The 14,071-nt window shown below is 39.5% G+C and overlaps 1 protein-coding gene across 13 annotated transcripts in view; it reads left to right on the top strand.

Moving 5' to 3' along the window:
* Nucleotides 1-14,071, top strand: part of obscnb (obscurin, cytoskeletal calmodulin and titin-interacting RhoGEF b) — a 64,888-nt gene that overhangs the window by 34,893 nt on the left and 15,924 nt on the right. For 5 of the 13 annotated variants that reach the window (XM_067378326.1, XM_067378322.1, XM_067378324.1 and 2 more), the window contains 18 exons: nucleotides 35-301; nucleotides 587-853; nucleotides 1,181-1,447; nucleotides 1,709-1,975; nucleotides 2,202-2,468; nucleotides 2,569-2,835; nucleotides 3,350-3,619; nucleotides 4,126-4,395; nucleotides 4,795-5,073; nucleotides 5,459-5,716; nucleotides 5,961-6,227; nucleotides 6,417-6,689; nucleotides 9,232-9,498; nucleotides 10,194-10,469; nucleotides 10,729-11,001; nucleotides 11,093-11,383; nucleotides 12,092-12,361; nucleotides 12,795-14,060. In XM_067378326.1, coding sequence (XP_067234427.1) covers nucleotides 35-301; nucleotides 587-853; nucleotides 1,181-1,447; nucleotides 1,709-1,975; nucleotides 2,202-2,468; nucleotides 2,569-2,835; nucleotides 3,350-3,619; nucleotides 4,126-4,395; nucleotides 4,795-5,073; nucleotides 5,459-5,716; nucleotides 5,961-6,227; nucleotides 6,417-6,689; nucleotides 9,232-9,498; nucleotides 10,194-10,469; nucleotides 10,729-11,001; nucleotides 11,093-11,383; nucleotides 12,092-12,361; nucleotides 12,795-14,060 — 5,862 coding nt within the window. The remainder of the gene's footprint in view (nucleotides 1-34; nucleotides 302-586; nucleotides 854-1,180; nucleotides 1,448-1,708; nucleotides 1,976-2,201; nucleotides 2,469-2,568; nucleotides 2,836-3,349; nucleotides 3,620-4,125; nucleotides 4,396-4,794; nucleotides 5,074-5,458; nucleotides 5,717-5,960; nucleotides 6,228-6,416; nucleotides 6,690-9,231; nucleotides 9,499-10,193; nucleotides 10,470-10,728; nucleotides 11,002-11,092; nucleotides 11,384-12,091; nucleotides 12,362-12,794; nucleotides 14,061-14,071) is intronic. The other 8 variants (XM_067378323.1, XM_067378320.1, XM_067378325.1 and 5 more) reach the window with 8 other exon arrangements.

Genomic DNA, 14,071 nt, shown 5'->3' with positions numbered 1-14,071 from the left:
GTCTCTGGTTCAACAACTTTGTCTGATTCCTCAGCATTACCAGTGGTCTTCAAGCATGAGCTACAGAACCAAGAGGTTCAAGAGGGGGACAGTGTTACTTTGCACTGTGAACTCTCAAAACCTGGAGTGCCTGTGGTTTGGAGGAAAGGAACACAGGTGATTAATTCTGGGGGGAAGTACCTCATCAAGCAAGTTGGCTGTACTTTTGAGCTGAAGATCACTGATGTCCAACCTGAAGACGCTGGAGATTATGTTTGTGATTGTGGAGACAACATCATCAATGCTAACATCAAAGTCAATGGTAGGACTGAGCTTTTATTTGAACCCTCTTCAACAATGAAGAAGCTTCCTGTTTTCTGATCAACAAAGTTGCTCTTAAATAATGTCTTCATTTATGGTAGGGTAGGGTAAAGTGCTGTGTATTGGCTTGTCTAGTGTAATAAGTTGTTTGCCTAGTTTATAGGTTTCTCATTTACTTTGTGGTGGCTGTTTTCAGAAGATCTATAAGTGAAAAGGATTGATGGAAAGTGTAAATTAATCTCACAAGTTCCTGTTTCTGGTTCAACAACTTTGTCTGATTCCTCAGCATTACCAGTGGTCTTCAAGCGTGAGCTACAGAACCAAGAGGTTCAAGAGGGGGACAGTGTTACTTTGCACTGTGAACTCTCAAAACCTGGAGTGCCTGTAATTTGGAGGAAAGGAACACAGGTGATCCACTCTGGAGGGAAGTACCTCATGAAACAAGTTGGCACTACTGTTGAGTTGAAGATCACTGATGTTAAACCTGAAGATGCTGGAAACTATACTTGTGATTGTGGAGACAGCATCACCACTGCTAACATCAAAGTCAATGGTAGGACTGGGCTTTTATTTGAACTGCCTTTTCAACAATGAAGAAACATCTTGTTTTCTGATCTACAAAGCTGCTCTTAAATAATGTCTTAATTTATGGTAGGGTAGGGTGGAGTGCTGTGTATTGGCTAGTCTAATGTAAAAAGTTGTTTGTCTAGTTAATAGTTTACTATTTAGCATCATAATGTTTTTGTTAAAAATATTCCAAAGTGGTAAAAGCCATTGAAGAATGTTTTACATCTATCGGTGAAAGGATTTTTTGATGAAAAGTGTAAATTAATCTTAGAAGATCCTGTTCCTGGTTCAACAACTTTGCCTGATTCCTCAGCATTACCAGTGGTCTTCAAGCGTGAGCTACAGAACCAAGAGATTCAAGAGGGGGACAGTGTTACTTTGCACTGTGAACTCTCAAAACCTGGAGTGCCTGTGGTTTGGAGGAAAGGAACACAAGTGATCCACTCTGGAGGAAAGTACTTCAACAAGCAAGTTGGCTGTACAGTTGAGCTGAAGATCACTGATGTCAAACCTGAAGATTCTGGAGACTATGTTTGTGATTGCGGAGACAACATGACAACTGCCAACATCAAGGTTAACGGTAACCAACTGCATCAAGAATATTTACAACATTCTAATACATCTTTGAAATGCATTGTCACATTCATTCCTTGGTTATGAAGTGTGAATGATTCCATCATTTATATAATTAAGGTAAAAAAGAAATGGATTTCATTTTAAGCATTGTTTGGACCGTTGCATTTGTTTTGTCTTGATCTTCTCTGGAAAATTTCTGAATTTACATCATCTGTATGAATGGAACTAAATATCTGGCATCTCATACCACTCTTTGAATTGTCAGCTTTTCCAGCCATCTTCACAAAAGAGATGCAGAACCAGACAGCTATTGAAGGAGAGAGCATCATCTTCCAATGTGAGCTCTCCAAACCTGCAGTTCCTGTGGTTTGGAGGAAAGGAACTCATGTGATCCACTCTGGAGGAAAGTACCTGATCAAACAAGTTGGCTCTACTGTTGAGTTGAAGATCACTGATGTCAAACCTGAAGATGCTGGCGACTATGCTTGTGATTGTGGAGACAGCATTACAACTGCCAATGTCAAGGTTAACGGTAGGATAAGAACCAACTGCTCCATGAATTCTTCTTTGAAATGCTTTCACCCTGTGTTCATGAAGTGTGAATGATTCCACAGTTTCTGAAGATAAACCTAAGTAACCTGTTGGTGTACTTTAAGCCTTTGTGTTGTCTTAGACTTACTTGTCTGGAATAATAACTATTATAACTCTACATATGGAATTAAATATCTTAAATCTCATACCGCTCTTTGAATTGTCAGCACTTCCAGCCATCTTCACACAAGCACTGAAGAACCAAACAGCTGTTGAGGGAGAGAGCATTAGCTTCCAGTGTGAGCTCTCCAAAGCAGACATTCCAGTTGAGTGGTGCAGGGGTGAAATTGGACTATGCCCCTGTGCTAAATATGAATTCAAGCAAGATGGTCACCATGCCCAACTTGTCATACATGACCTTGAACCTGAGGACTCTGGTGACTATATTTGTGACACTGGAGAACGCCAAAGCATTGCATATTTGGAGGTTAAGGGTAGGCTTGGATTGAACCCTCTGTCTAATAAAAGTTTTTATAATCCTGTATCATTTGAAGCCATTTCTTTTGATGACACTGAAACACTCGCCTTTTGCAGCACTGCCAGTTCTTTTCAAATCATGTCTGAAAGATTTGGAAACTGAGGCTGGGGAAAATGCAGTGTTTCGATGTGAACTTGCGAAACCTGGAGCCAAAGTCATCTGGAGGAAAAACAAGAGTGTAATAGAAGCAAGCAACAAATGTCAACTGAAGCAAGATGGAGCTGTTGTTGAGCTTATTATTTACAAGCTGCAGGGTGGAGACTCTGGAGAATACTCGTGTGAGACAGAACATGATCGGACATCTGCCAAACTCGCCGTGAAGGGTAGGAAGCACCTGATAAAAGTCCTCATCTCTCCTAACTTTACCTGATCATTCTCTTTTGATGATTGCACATCTACTCCATACCATCCTCAGTACTACATCATCCATCCTCTCTTATGATCACCTTAAGCACCTTCTCTGTGCATGTGGTTTGCACTTTAAATTTAATTAAAACTTGCACAACCTTTCTCAAATGCACTTCCACTTCATTTTGCTAGGTTATTTACATAAAGTTTTTTTTTTTTTTTTTTTTTTTTGCAGCTAACATGATAATGTTATACACTTTTCCCTTTTCCCAATTTTACCTTTTTATATAAAGGAATGGCTATCTTTGTCAAGACCTTGTGAATTTTGTTTACAAACTTTAGCTTATTGTGGTTGTTAAAGTGATATTGGGGAAGTTTATTCTTCTATTTTTTGACCTGTTGACTACTGATATTTTTACATTCAGAATAAATTTGTCTTGAAGTTGCTTGTTGCTTTCTTTGCAAAATGAAACCTGAATTTGCTTTCAGAACCTGAAATCATGATCTTAACTGGCTTGAAGAGCTGCATTGTCAATGAAGGCGAGGACGTTCATTTTGAATGCCTTGTCTCCCATGATAATGCACTCATTGTTCAGTGGACACTGCAAGATGTTCCACTACAGAACAATGAGATGAATGAAATCCGAATGGAAGGCAAAAGGCACACACTCACACTAAGAAGTGTCACCCAGAAAGACTCAGGCACGGTGTCCTTCCATGTTGGTGCCCACACTTCTTTTGCTTGTCTTACAGTCAGAGGTAAAACTGAAGAACTTTTTGGATCTCTAAATCATCCTATATCCACATATACTCAATACATTCCACATATGTACTGTAATGTAGCTTGCATTTGTCTTTCTTTTATGCATGCTTTAACGCATCTTATTGCAAAAAAAAATGTGACCAGCAACTTTATCTACAGCACAACAATGAAAGCACCATTTTATGCATGTTTGTTATCTGTTTTGTCTTCACTTGTCAAATATCTGTCTTATCTTGACCATTGCTTGTTAGTATGTTGAGTTTTAATTGTTTGAATATTGCATTTAGAAGGTTGACTATTCAATCGTCAATGATTAATTTTATCTATAACAGAAATGCGGCAAAAAGTTTCATGGTTTCTGATTCAAGCATTCCAAAGTTAGGCTTACCTATGTCCCTAGCAGAGAAATTGCAAAGGAAATTTGTGAACTCCTCATAATCTTCAGGTTTGGGGTGTTGCTCATGTCTTAGAACATGTTCTATGTATCACTGTTTCCTGCCAGAAATCCCAGTGCTATCATTTTCGAAGGAGTTGACAAGCCAGGAAGTCACAGAGGGAGGCAGCGCCTCATTATGTTGTGAAACTTCAATCCCTTGTTCCAAAGTGACCTGGAAGAAGGGCACTCAGGTCCTATCTGATGGAAAGAAGTATTTCATAAAGAGGGATGGCACAATCCAAACCTTGGAGATCCATAAGCTATCAGTGGAAGATGGTGGCGAGTACATATGCGAGGCAGGAGACAAACGAAGCAAAGCCACATTAACCGTCAAAGGTAACAATCTTGATTCTTCTTTAGAGATGGTCTCCATTTTGTATTGTTCCTCTGCGGAAGCAAAGTACTTATTAGTATTAGCATCTTAAATTATAATTAGTTAAGCAGCTATTATGTTTTAGATTGTTACGTTTGGCACGATCCAAGTAATCAGAATGCAGTATGTAAAGTAAAGCATCAATGAACTAATCAGGATAGCATAATGCTAAGTTTATAATAATAAACTACACGGTTTAGAGAATTAGTACATCTTCTCACATTCAATTTACTTCTAGTAGATAAAAAGTACTAACAGATAAAAAAATAAAAGATAAAAACTACAAGTCAGTGGTGGGATATTTACCTCATATGACTTTTTGGAAGATCCTCAATAGTCCCTTTCATCACGTTCCTTCCCAGAATGTGTAAAAATCACACGAGAATTAAAGGATGTGACTGTGATAACGGGCGAGGATGCTATGTTCCGGTGTGAGGTGTCCCAAACAGGGGTTACGAATGTCGAGTGGTGGCTCGGCTCCAACCACCTTCAAAACAATGACTTAAATCAAATCAGCTGCCAAGGAAGGGAACACAGCCTAGTGCTGAAAATGGTCACACCCGATGATTCAGGTGATGTAGCCTTTGTGGTTGGCCCTGAGAAGAGTGTCGCCTACTTGATGGTGCAGGAGAAACCCAAAGGTAAAAGACACATTATGGCTAACAGTGTTCATTGGTGTCAAGTGATCATCTGTCTGTCATTAGGTAGTAGCTGCATTCATTTTGTGCAATCATAACAAAAAGCTTCTAGCTGCTTTTCCATCTGCTTTGGCCATTATACAGCTACACTCCAAAATTTAAATTTTCATTCATTTTTAGGTTTATTATTCCCTTTTTATCATTTAGGCTGTCTTTTTTCTATTTCTAATTCCCATCCATAATTGTTAAAGCATGAGTTTATCACTCACTAAAGCTCTTTTAGTTTATCACAGTATATGTTCAATGGCTTCAAGTGTCTAAGTTTCAGAGTCTTCAGGCAGACAATATGATGTGACAGCACTTGGGTTTGGGTTTCTCCTGTCTATAGTCGTATTCTTAGAGAAGCCTCTGGACTTAACTGCCAAAGAGGGTCAAACAGTCACACTGTCCTGCATGACTTCCGACCCTGAGGCCTCTGTTGCCTGGTACAAAGACCAGGAGATGATAAAGGCAGGGGGCAGGTATCTGCTCTACAAGGATAGAGCCGTCCATCAGCTCCGCATCCTTAGGGTGGAGGAAGGGGATGCAGGGGTGTATACGTGCAAAACCAAAGATGCAGAAAGCTGTGCCACCCTTACTGTAAAAGGTAAACGGGTTTGTAGGCCTGTGACTTTATTTATTTTTTTTTTTTCAAATGATCAACATGCCTGTTGACTGTGAAAGTGAACACAGACGGATTCCAAGAAGAACCACCTTATGTTCTGGTTTCCTTTCTCTTTGTAACTGCCTCTCTTGTGGAGCAAAGAAGATTTTCATACCTTCACAGATATCTGCAGCCTTTTAAAATCTGACATTTACATTCTTTCAACTTCTTTCTCATCCATCATTAGGTCAACCTGCGTACTTCCAGAAGGAGTTAGAGAACCAGAATGCAATTGAGGGAGATAGTATCACATTGCGCTGTGAACTCTCTAAACCAGTTAAAAGTGTAGAGTGGAGAAAAGGTGGAGTGGTGCTCCAACCTAGTAAGAAATTTGAGATGAAAAAGGAAGGATGTGTGCTGGAGCTCCATATCCATGATCTGGAACCAGAGGACAATGGCTACTACACTTGTGATGCTGGAGACCAGTTGACCACAGCATCAGTCACAGTGCAAGGTATCAAATAACACTCTTAAGTCAATTGCGTTATGTATGTTAGTTATAAAAGCTTTTATAGATGAAACAGACTTTTTGAATATGCCCTTATGTCTTCATAAATTTTGCATTATGTTTTTGAAGTATACTCAATGTATGCATATTTTTAGACACTGGTGATCTAAGGATTTCTGTGTCTGGTCTCTGCAGAGGCTGAGGTCCTCATAGTGTCGGGTATAAAGAATACAGATGTGTTTGTGGGCGAACAGGCAATTTTCTCCTGCCAGCTCTCTCGCCGTGCCAAAGGCAGAGTTCAGTGGTGGCTAGATGGCACTCGTTTGGAGAACAGTACCTTCAGTGAAATAACTGTGGGTGAAGACCATGTCCACACTCTCACCCTAAGGAACCTTTCTCCCAATGATTCGGGTACAGTCCTGTTCAAAACAGGTGGCCTGACATCCTCCGCCAAACTGTTAGTGAAAGGTACCAAATGGGGTGAAGGGGCCTGGTAGCACTTGGCTGAGAAATCTAAAGGCTAAAAATTAATTGAATAGCACTGGACTAATACTGTGTCCATGAATTTCCTACATCTAAAAGTCAGTTACTTATTCTTTGAAGCATTTGGGTTGCCTTTTTTTGGGATTTTTTATTTTTACAACATACAGTTGGACCATACATTTAAAGTAAGTTTTGTCAGAATTTTAAAATTACGTAATAATACTACTACTCTTAAAGCAGAACTAAGTAACTTTTTTACCTTCATAAATAGTTTTCTAAGTCCTTCCGATTGACTTTAATTGACTTGTAGTGGTGTGTTTGAGGCGTGCATTAACCCCCTCTGGCACATCTACGCCAGAAAACAGCACTTGCAAGTTGAGCTGCGCCGACCCGACACAATCTCGCCTCATGTTCACGTTCACGCGAGAGTGACAAAATGCTTTACGGTAATTCAAAAACGATGTATATATTATGACTTTATAAGACAATTTCGAAAATTACCCACCTCCATCGAGATTTCTTGTACTGTATTTGCAAAACTACTGCGCCGGTGAGTGTTGTAGTCGTTGTAGTCCAGAGCTGCGCTTGGAGTATTTATGACAGTGTGATTCACTGAAGGAACATGTAGGGGGAGCTTCGCAAATCTTACTGAGTTCCGCTTTAAGGGGTTAGTTCACCCAAAAATGAACTTTCTGTCATTAATTACTCACCCTCATGTCGTTCCTGCAAGACCTTTGTTCATCTTCGGAACACTAATTAAGATATTTTTGATGAAATCTGAGAGGTTTTTTAACTCCCATAGAAAGCGACAAAATTTCCACATTCAAGGTCTAGAGTAGTAAAGACATGGTTAAAATGTTCAATGTGACTACAGGGGTTCAACCTTAATGTTATGAAGCGACGAGATTACTTTTTGTGCACAAAAACAAAACAAAAAAAACTACTTTATGCATCCTTCGGTTAAGTGTCATGCTCAATAATACAATCCTGATACAACAAGATTTTTATTTACTTTAATCTCTTCTTGGGTTACCTATGGCTAGAATGGAATCTTTTTGTTAGTTGCCAAGATACTTAGCTATTAGGCAAAAGAATACAATAAAATAAAAAACAAAAGAATGTATTTTTAATGGAAATTCATGGATGCATGTAGTATTATGTGCCATGTATTTCTAACCTAAAACAGTAGATTTGGCTGCAATATCTGGGCTTGCTAATTACTTACTAAATTGGCATACTAATTAATACATTAGCACAATGATTTTGGATTTGTATATGGACCAGGGCTCAACGCTAAGGATTTTTCTACTGGCCCGGACAGTCCAGTGGTTCAAATTTTTACTTGTCCAGCCTAAATTCTCTGAAAAGTTGTTTTCATTGTTTTATGAGGACATAACACTGGCCTGCTGGCACCGGGGCATCAGGCAGTCCTTCCTGTTGACCTATGTAGATAGTGTTTTTTTTATAAAAACATAGTGTGGCTAACATTTAACTTTTTTCATTCATATTAGGAATGTCAATAGATTAAAATTGTAAAATATATGAATTACATGATAGTTAATCACAATTAATCATATTAATATTTGCTGAGAAAAGCCACCAAATGAATAATCTAAATGGTTCAAATTCAAAGACATAACATTATTCATCACAATGAGTGTCTTTAGCAGTTAGTATATTGTTTGTTTTATTTGCATATCATTAGACATACATACAGTAAGCCTAGCACTATCCCAGCAATCCATTTTAACATCCAATTAAAATTCATTTTACAATTCAGTATATTAAACTGCCTGAGGTGGACTTAAGGGCTGTTCAAACAGAACATCATCGTTATTATTGTTGGTCTGTATCAGCTATGAACGCTTGAATATGTATTGTGGAAACTCTGCCTACTCTCAGTATGTGTGGTTTGATGAGGCACATTTCACTGGTGTAGCATATAGGGCTGCATTGTCTGCAGACTAGCAAAAACATTGCATATATGTTATTAATCCTACTAAATTAGTGTGAAATCTTAGGCCTAGTTGATGCACCAAAGCATATAAGTCAAAATGTGCCAGCAAACTTTTGAGAAGAGTGTTTTTTGTTTGTTTTTTTCTTTTTTTTTTCTTTTTTGTCTTGCATACACTCTCAATAAGACCATTGTGCTCATCAATCATACCTACGTTTCTGTTTTTGTGCTGCATGCACTTTTTCTAGAATTTGGCCTTAGTTTGATTTGACACTGCAACTAGGCATCTGTTTGTTGTAATTGACCATGTCCTTGGTCAGTTTGGAGTAGAGAAGCAAAATATGATACACTTAACCATACTTAATATCTGACTTAGTAATAGAATTTGAAAGGCTAAAAAAGAAAAACAGCTACAGCAGTGACCTAGATGATGAAGTCGCAAAGGTTGTATTTCAGTTGCAAATTAGATTAAATACAACCCAATACCTTTAGAGGCTTGAGGTGAATAGCTCTACTCCAAAGTGCACTGGGGTTTTGAGAAAATGACTTATCCCCACCACCAACCCTCCATAGATCCCAATGTGGAGGTGGTGAGTGCCATGGAGGACCAACATGTATCAGAGAACCAGCCTGCAGAGTTCATCTGTCAGTACTCCAGGCCAGTCAAGGCTATATGGAAGCGAAACGGCATACCTGTGCGAGCAGACGGTCGCAGGGTAATAGTGGAACAGGACTGGACTGTTGCGAGGTTGTACATTAGCTGTGTGGAGCTTCAGGATGGGGGGATGTACTCCTGTGAGGCAGAAGGAACTTCTGTTGTGGCACATCTCAGGGTGCAAGGTGAGCACACCTGTAGACGAGGAGAATCAGTGTGTTATTTATAACTCAAGTTTGGATTATCACAAAGACAGTAAAAGCGTTTTACTGGGACACATCTTTAGGAGGTTGATGGTTTCACATGACCATGATACCAAAATTTCACTAGTCAAATGAAGTGAAATTTAATAATTCAAAATCGAATACAGCACACGCCTTTATCTAAAAAGTTAAAAACTAAATAAAAACTACAAAAATCCAGGTTTCAAGGTTTTTTTTCTTGCAGAATGTATTGTTTTATTTTTGTATTGTCCTTTGTATTTAAGTTATTCTGCATGGGTTAAAATGTTTAGAGTTATGACATGTGACACAAGGTCATTTTAGGCAATTTTAAGCCAATATTCAAAGGCACCCACACATTAAAATCTTTTTTTTTTTTTTACTCAAGTCAAAAACTGCTGTTTTTCTTCTGGCTGGCTATGCAGTAACAATCATGTGCTTTTATTGCAGCTACCTTTGCTACTCCATGCTGAATGCTATATGCTAGTGAAATGTTGGAAGAGTTGTTAATTGAGTGTGATTGTGCTGAATTCAGTTATTTTTAAGTCAGAAGTTATAGTTTTGATTCTTCCAAGGTCAACCAGTCTTTGTATACTACAGCAACTTGTTTTAATGCATAGAAAACCAGTGTTTTTTCAGGTGTCGTGTTTCTTTTGCAGCTAAACCCATTGACATTCTCCAAGAGCTGAGTAACGTGGAGACCATTAATGGTGGAGAAGCACTTTTTGAATGCTCCTTGTCACGTCCTGAAACCAAAGACTGCCGGTGGTTAATCGATGGCAGGCCTGTAAAGGAGTCGGCAAATGTGGAGATTGTTTCCTTCGAGAGTGGCCGACGACATCTTCTGCTCTTAAAGGACTTGCATCCTTGTGAAAACACAAGGGTTACATTCCAAGCTGGCACTTCATCAACTACTGCTCTTCTGTCTGTCAAAGGTATGGCATTTCTCTTTTATTAGCAATAAATTATATGAAAGTATTACAACATGTTTTATCAAAAAAAAAATGACTCTTTTTTTTATAGGCCATGACTGTATTTTGAATATAAATGCACCTTATTTTCTACTTTAAATGTTATAGCTTTGTTTACTATTGTTTTAGTTTAATGTTCTAGTTTCATCATTTATTAAATATGATGCTAAGTGCATAAATGTAAATGCATTTAAATGTTATGTTATGGATGTGTTCTGTACAGCTTGGCAACTGGAGGTGGTCAAGCCTTTGGAAGATAAGACTGCTATTGCAGGAGAACAAGTTGAGTTCACTTGTGTTTTGAATGAAGCTGTGCCTGAGAGTGAAGTGACTTGGTATGCAAATGGTGTAGAGCTTCAGCATAATGACCAATGGGCCATGAGAGCCAGTGGCCCTTCCTACAGCCTCATTTTAAAGAAAGCCCAGGCTCGGCCCACACAGGAAATCACATTTGCAGCTCGGGATGCATTATCATTGGCCAAACTCATCACAATTGGTAAGAGTCAATTTGTGCCTCATTCATTAGAATTTTCTACCATTACTTGCTGTCTAACCTTTTCTTTTTTTTTTTGTCTGGCTATTTGCAGCTGTGCCTGATCCCCCTGAAGACCCAGAGTTGGTGAGTAAAGGCCCAACATTCGTTACCTTGTCTTGGTTCACCCCTCTCAGTGATGGAGGAAGCCCAATCATTGGTTACCGTGTGGAAATGCGTCTAGTGGACAGTGTCCTCTGGCTTCCCTGCCACACAGAACCAGTGTGCAACACTGAATTTATGGTTGAAAACCTCATACCGGGGGCAGGTTACAGATTCAGAGTGGCAGCCATTAACCGTGCTGGCATTGGAGAGCCTGTCCAGCTGCCTCAAACCGTGACGCTCGGTAAGTGGATACTCACTGAATTGACCAATTTATCGATAGAGTACATTGTGAGTGCATTGTTTGTTAATCTAACCCAACTGCCTCTATAAGTCTGTATAGAAGGCTTGCTATTAGCAGTCTGCCCTAGATTGGGGTTCCTCACTCCTCTTCCTGGAGAGCTACTTTCTTGCAGAATTTAGTTCCATCCGTGCTCCAACACACCTGGTTATAACTTAAAGTAAATCCAAACACCTTGATTAGTTGATTCAAGTGTGTTTAAATACATTTGAAACTAAATTCTGCAGGAAAGTGACTCCAGGACCAGGAGTGAAGACCTCTGCACTAGATGTTATAGTAGTACACTGTAAAACCTAACCCAATGAAATTAGTTAATTTCACTAATATTACTGAAAGTTCATTGCACTTAACAGAATAAAGTTATTCCAACTCATCATATTGAATTATAAATTCAGTGGTTTTAATTATTACAGTGAAGTTTCAGCAACATAAAATGTTTGAGTGGAGTTTAATTGTATATTAGGAAATGTTCTTTTAGTGAACTCAGTAACTCACAAATGTGTTTCCTCAGTTGGTTTTACAGTGTAGTAGAACACTAAAAACTACTCCAAACAAGCATAATTTGTATTTGTTGTAAATAATAATCTTTGTTCTTGTTGAGTTCTTGCTGCATTTCTTCAACTGTTCTTTGAATGGACCTTTGGTCTTCAGATGCACCAGTGACCATGACCAAAATGTTAACCTGCTCTGAGCTCCAAAAAGGAAAGATGGTTCGTTTGGAGTGTGAACTTTCTGCAGAGAGTAAATCAGTCACATGGCTCAAGGACAACAGAGAGATAGAGGCTGGGGCCAAGTACCAAGAGTTAGCCGAGGGCAAGAGCCAAGTTTTGCTCATTAAGGATTTCCAGTCTATAGACCAGGGTGTCTATTGTTGTGTAGCCTCAGATGAGGCAAAAACTTCAATCAACCTCAACCTCGAAGGTACCTCGCATCTTATTATCATTGTTTTTTTGTTGTTGTTGTTGGGTTTTTTTTTTTTGTCTTTTTTCTTTTCTGTTTGCTTATGTCTTCATCACAGCGTTTGGAACTTTGTGACTTTTCTTCATTACAAGATTACAGAGTTCAAATAACTTTTTTCCTCTTCCCAAAGTCTCTTTTGATGGCCTTTTTCTTCATTTTTAAACATTTTTTTGGCTCTTCTGTTTTTTGCATATATGTTTACTTCTCTTTATTGTTTCAGTTTACAATGTTACTTTATTCTTTATTCACCCCTTCCGATTACCTGAGTTTTCTTTTCAGACGAATTGCTGTTGCAGAGACGCATTGTTGATCTATTTAATAAACTTTTTGTCCAACATAAAAGTGTTACCATATGCATGAGCGAGACTGATTTATGATGGCTCCTTGATTACAGATGACACAACACTTTCTCAGGATGCAGGCAGCCAACCCAAACTGCCTCCTGAGGCTGCTTCAGAGGGAGATTTACACGCTCTGTGGGAGGCAGTGGCCAAGAAGAGGAGAATGAGTCGGGAACCTACATTAGATTCAATTTCAGAATTGCCAGAAGAAGATGGAAAAGAAAAGGTGCAAAGCAAAGAAGGAAAAGTACCTGAAAAAGAAGTGAAAGAGAAAGAGAGATCTGTTGAGGTAGCTCCCAAAATCACAGCAGAGCCTAATCTCTATACCAGTTCTGATGAGGAATCTCTCAGTGGGACAACAAGCTTGGTGTCTTACCTTAAGAAAAGCAGCAAGTCCTCCATGACTGTGGAAAGTCACACTGAGACCATTGCCTCCAAGAAACTGTATGAGCACTTTCAGATGACTGAGCAATCTGTTACAAAGACATCTGTGGAGCCAGTCATGGAAGCTCAGAATGGGGATGAGTTGCAAGATGCTGCTGTCAAGATTCAGGCAGCCTTCAAAGGTTATAAAGCCAGGAAGGACATGCGACCAGTCTTCAAAGAAGTATTCAAAGAGCAGACTAAGGAGCCCAATGGGACAATTCATCTTGAGTGCATTGTGGAGGGTAAGCCAGATAAAGTTCGCTGGCTAAAGGATGGTGAACCCTTAATAGATGGCAAGCACCACCATATTGACATCTATAATGATGGTACCTGCTCTCTAGTAGTGACAGCTGCCACAACCAAAGACACAGGTGTATATACTTGTGAAGTCACCAATAAGTTTGGCATTTCCACCCATAGTGGTAAAGTCACTATAGGGTCAATGCGGGAATCTTCTGGGCGACGACCCCTCACTCTGGGCTACAGTGCAGATAGTGAAGCTGAGAGCTCCTCAGGCAGTGAGATGGATGAGACTTTACGTCAGGCAAGTAAACGATTGCGGCGACTTTTTCGTACTCGCCTTCCTCCGGATGTGGAGGAGGAACCTTTTGTGAGTGCGGATGAAGGAGATTTACCTCCACCAGATCTACAGTCTTACCGGGAAGACGATCAGTATATCTACATCCGCTTTGATAATCGTGCAGAAGCTCAAGTGGCTTCCCAGCGCTTCCAGGAAATGTTTACTTTTCAAGGAGTACCCATTGAAACGGCCATCATAGCAGCAGCAGGTTCTAAGGTAGAGCTGCGTATCACAAAGATGAGCCTCTCCCAAGATGGCTCCCAAACCCCAACTCAGGACCGACCGATGCCTGCTTTCATGACGGGAACCCCTGGTATGACACCT

Source organism: Chanodichthys erythropterus, chromosome 23 (genome assembly GCF_024489055.1).
Source record: "Chanodichthys erythropterus isolate Z2021 chromosome 23, ASM2448905v1, whole genome shotgun sequence".
Taxonomy (NCBI): Eukaryota; Metazoa; Chordata; class Actinopteri; order Cypriniformes; family Xenocyprididae; genus Chanodichthys; species Chanodichthys erythropterus.
This window is presented reverse-complemented; position numbering and strand designations above follow the sequence as displayed.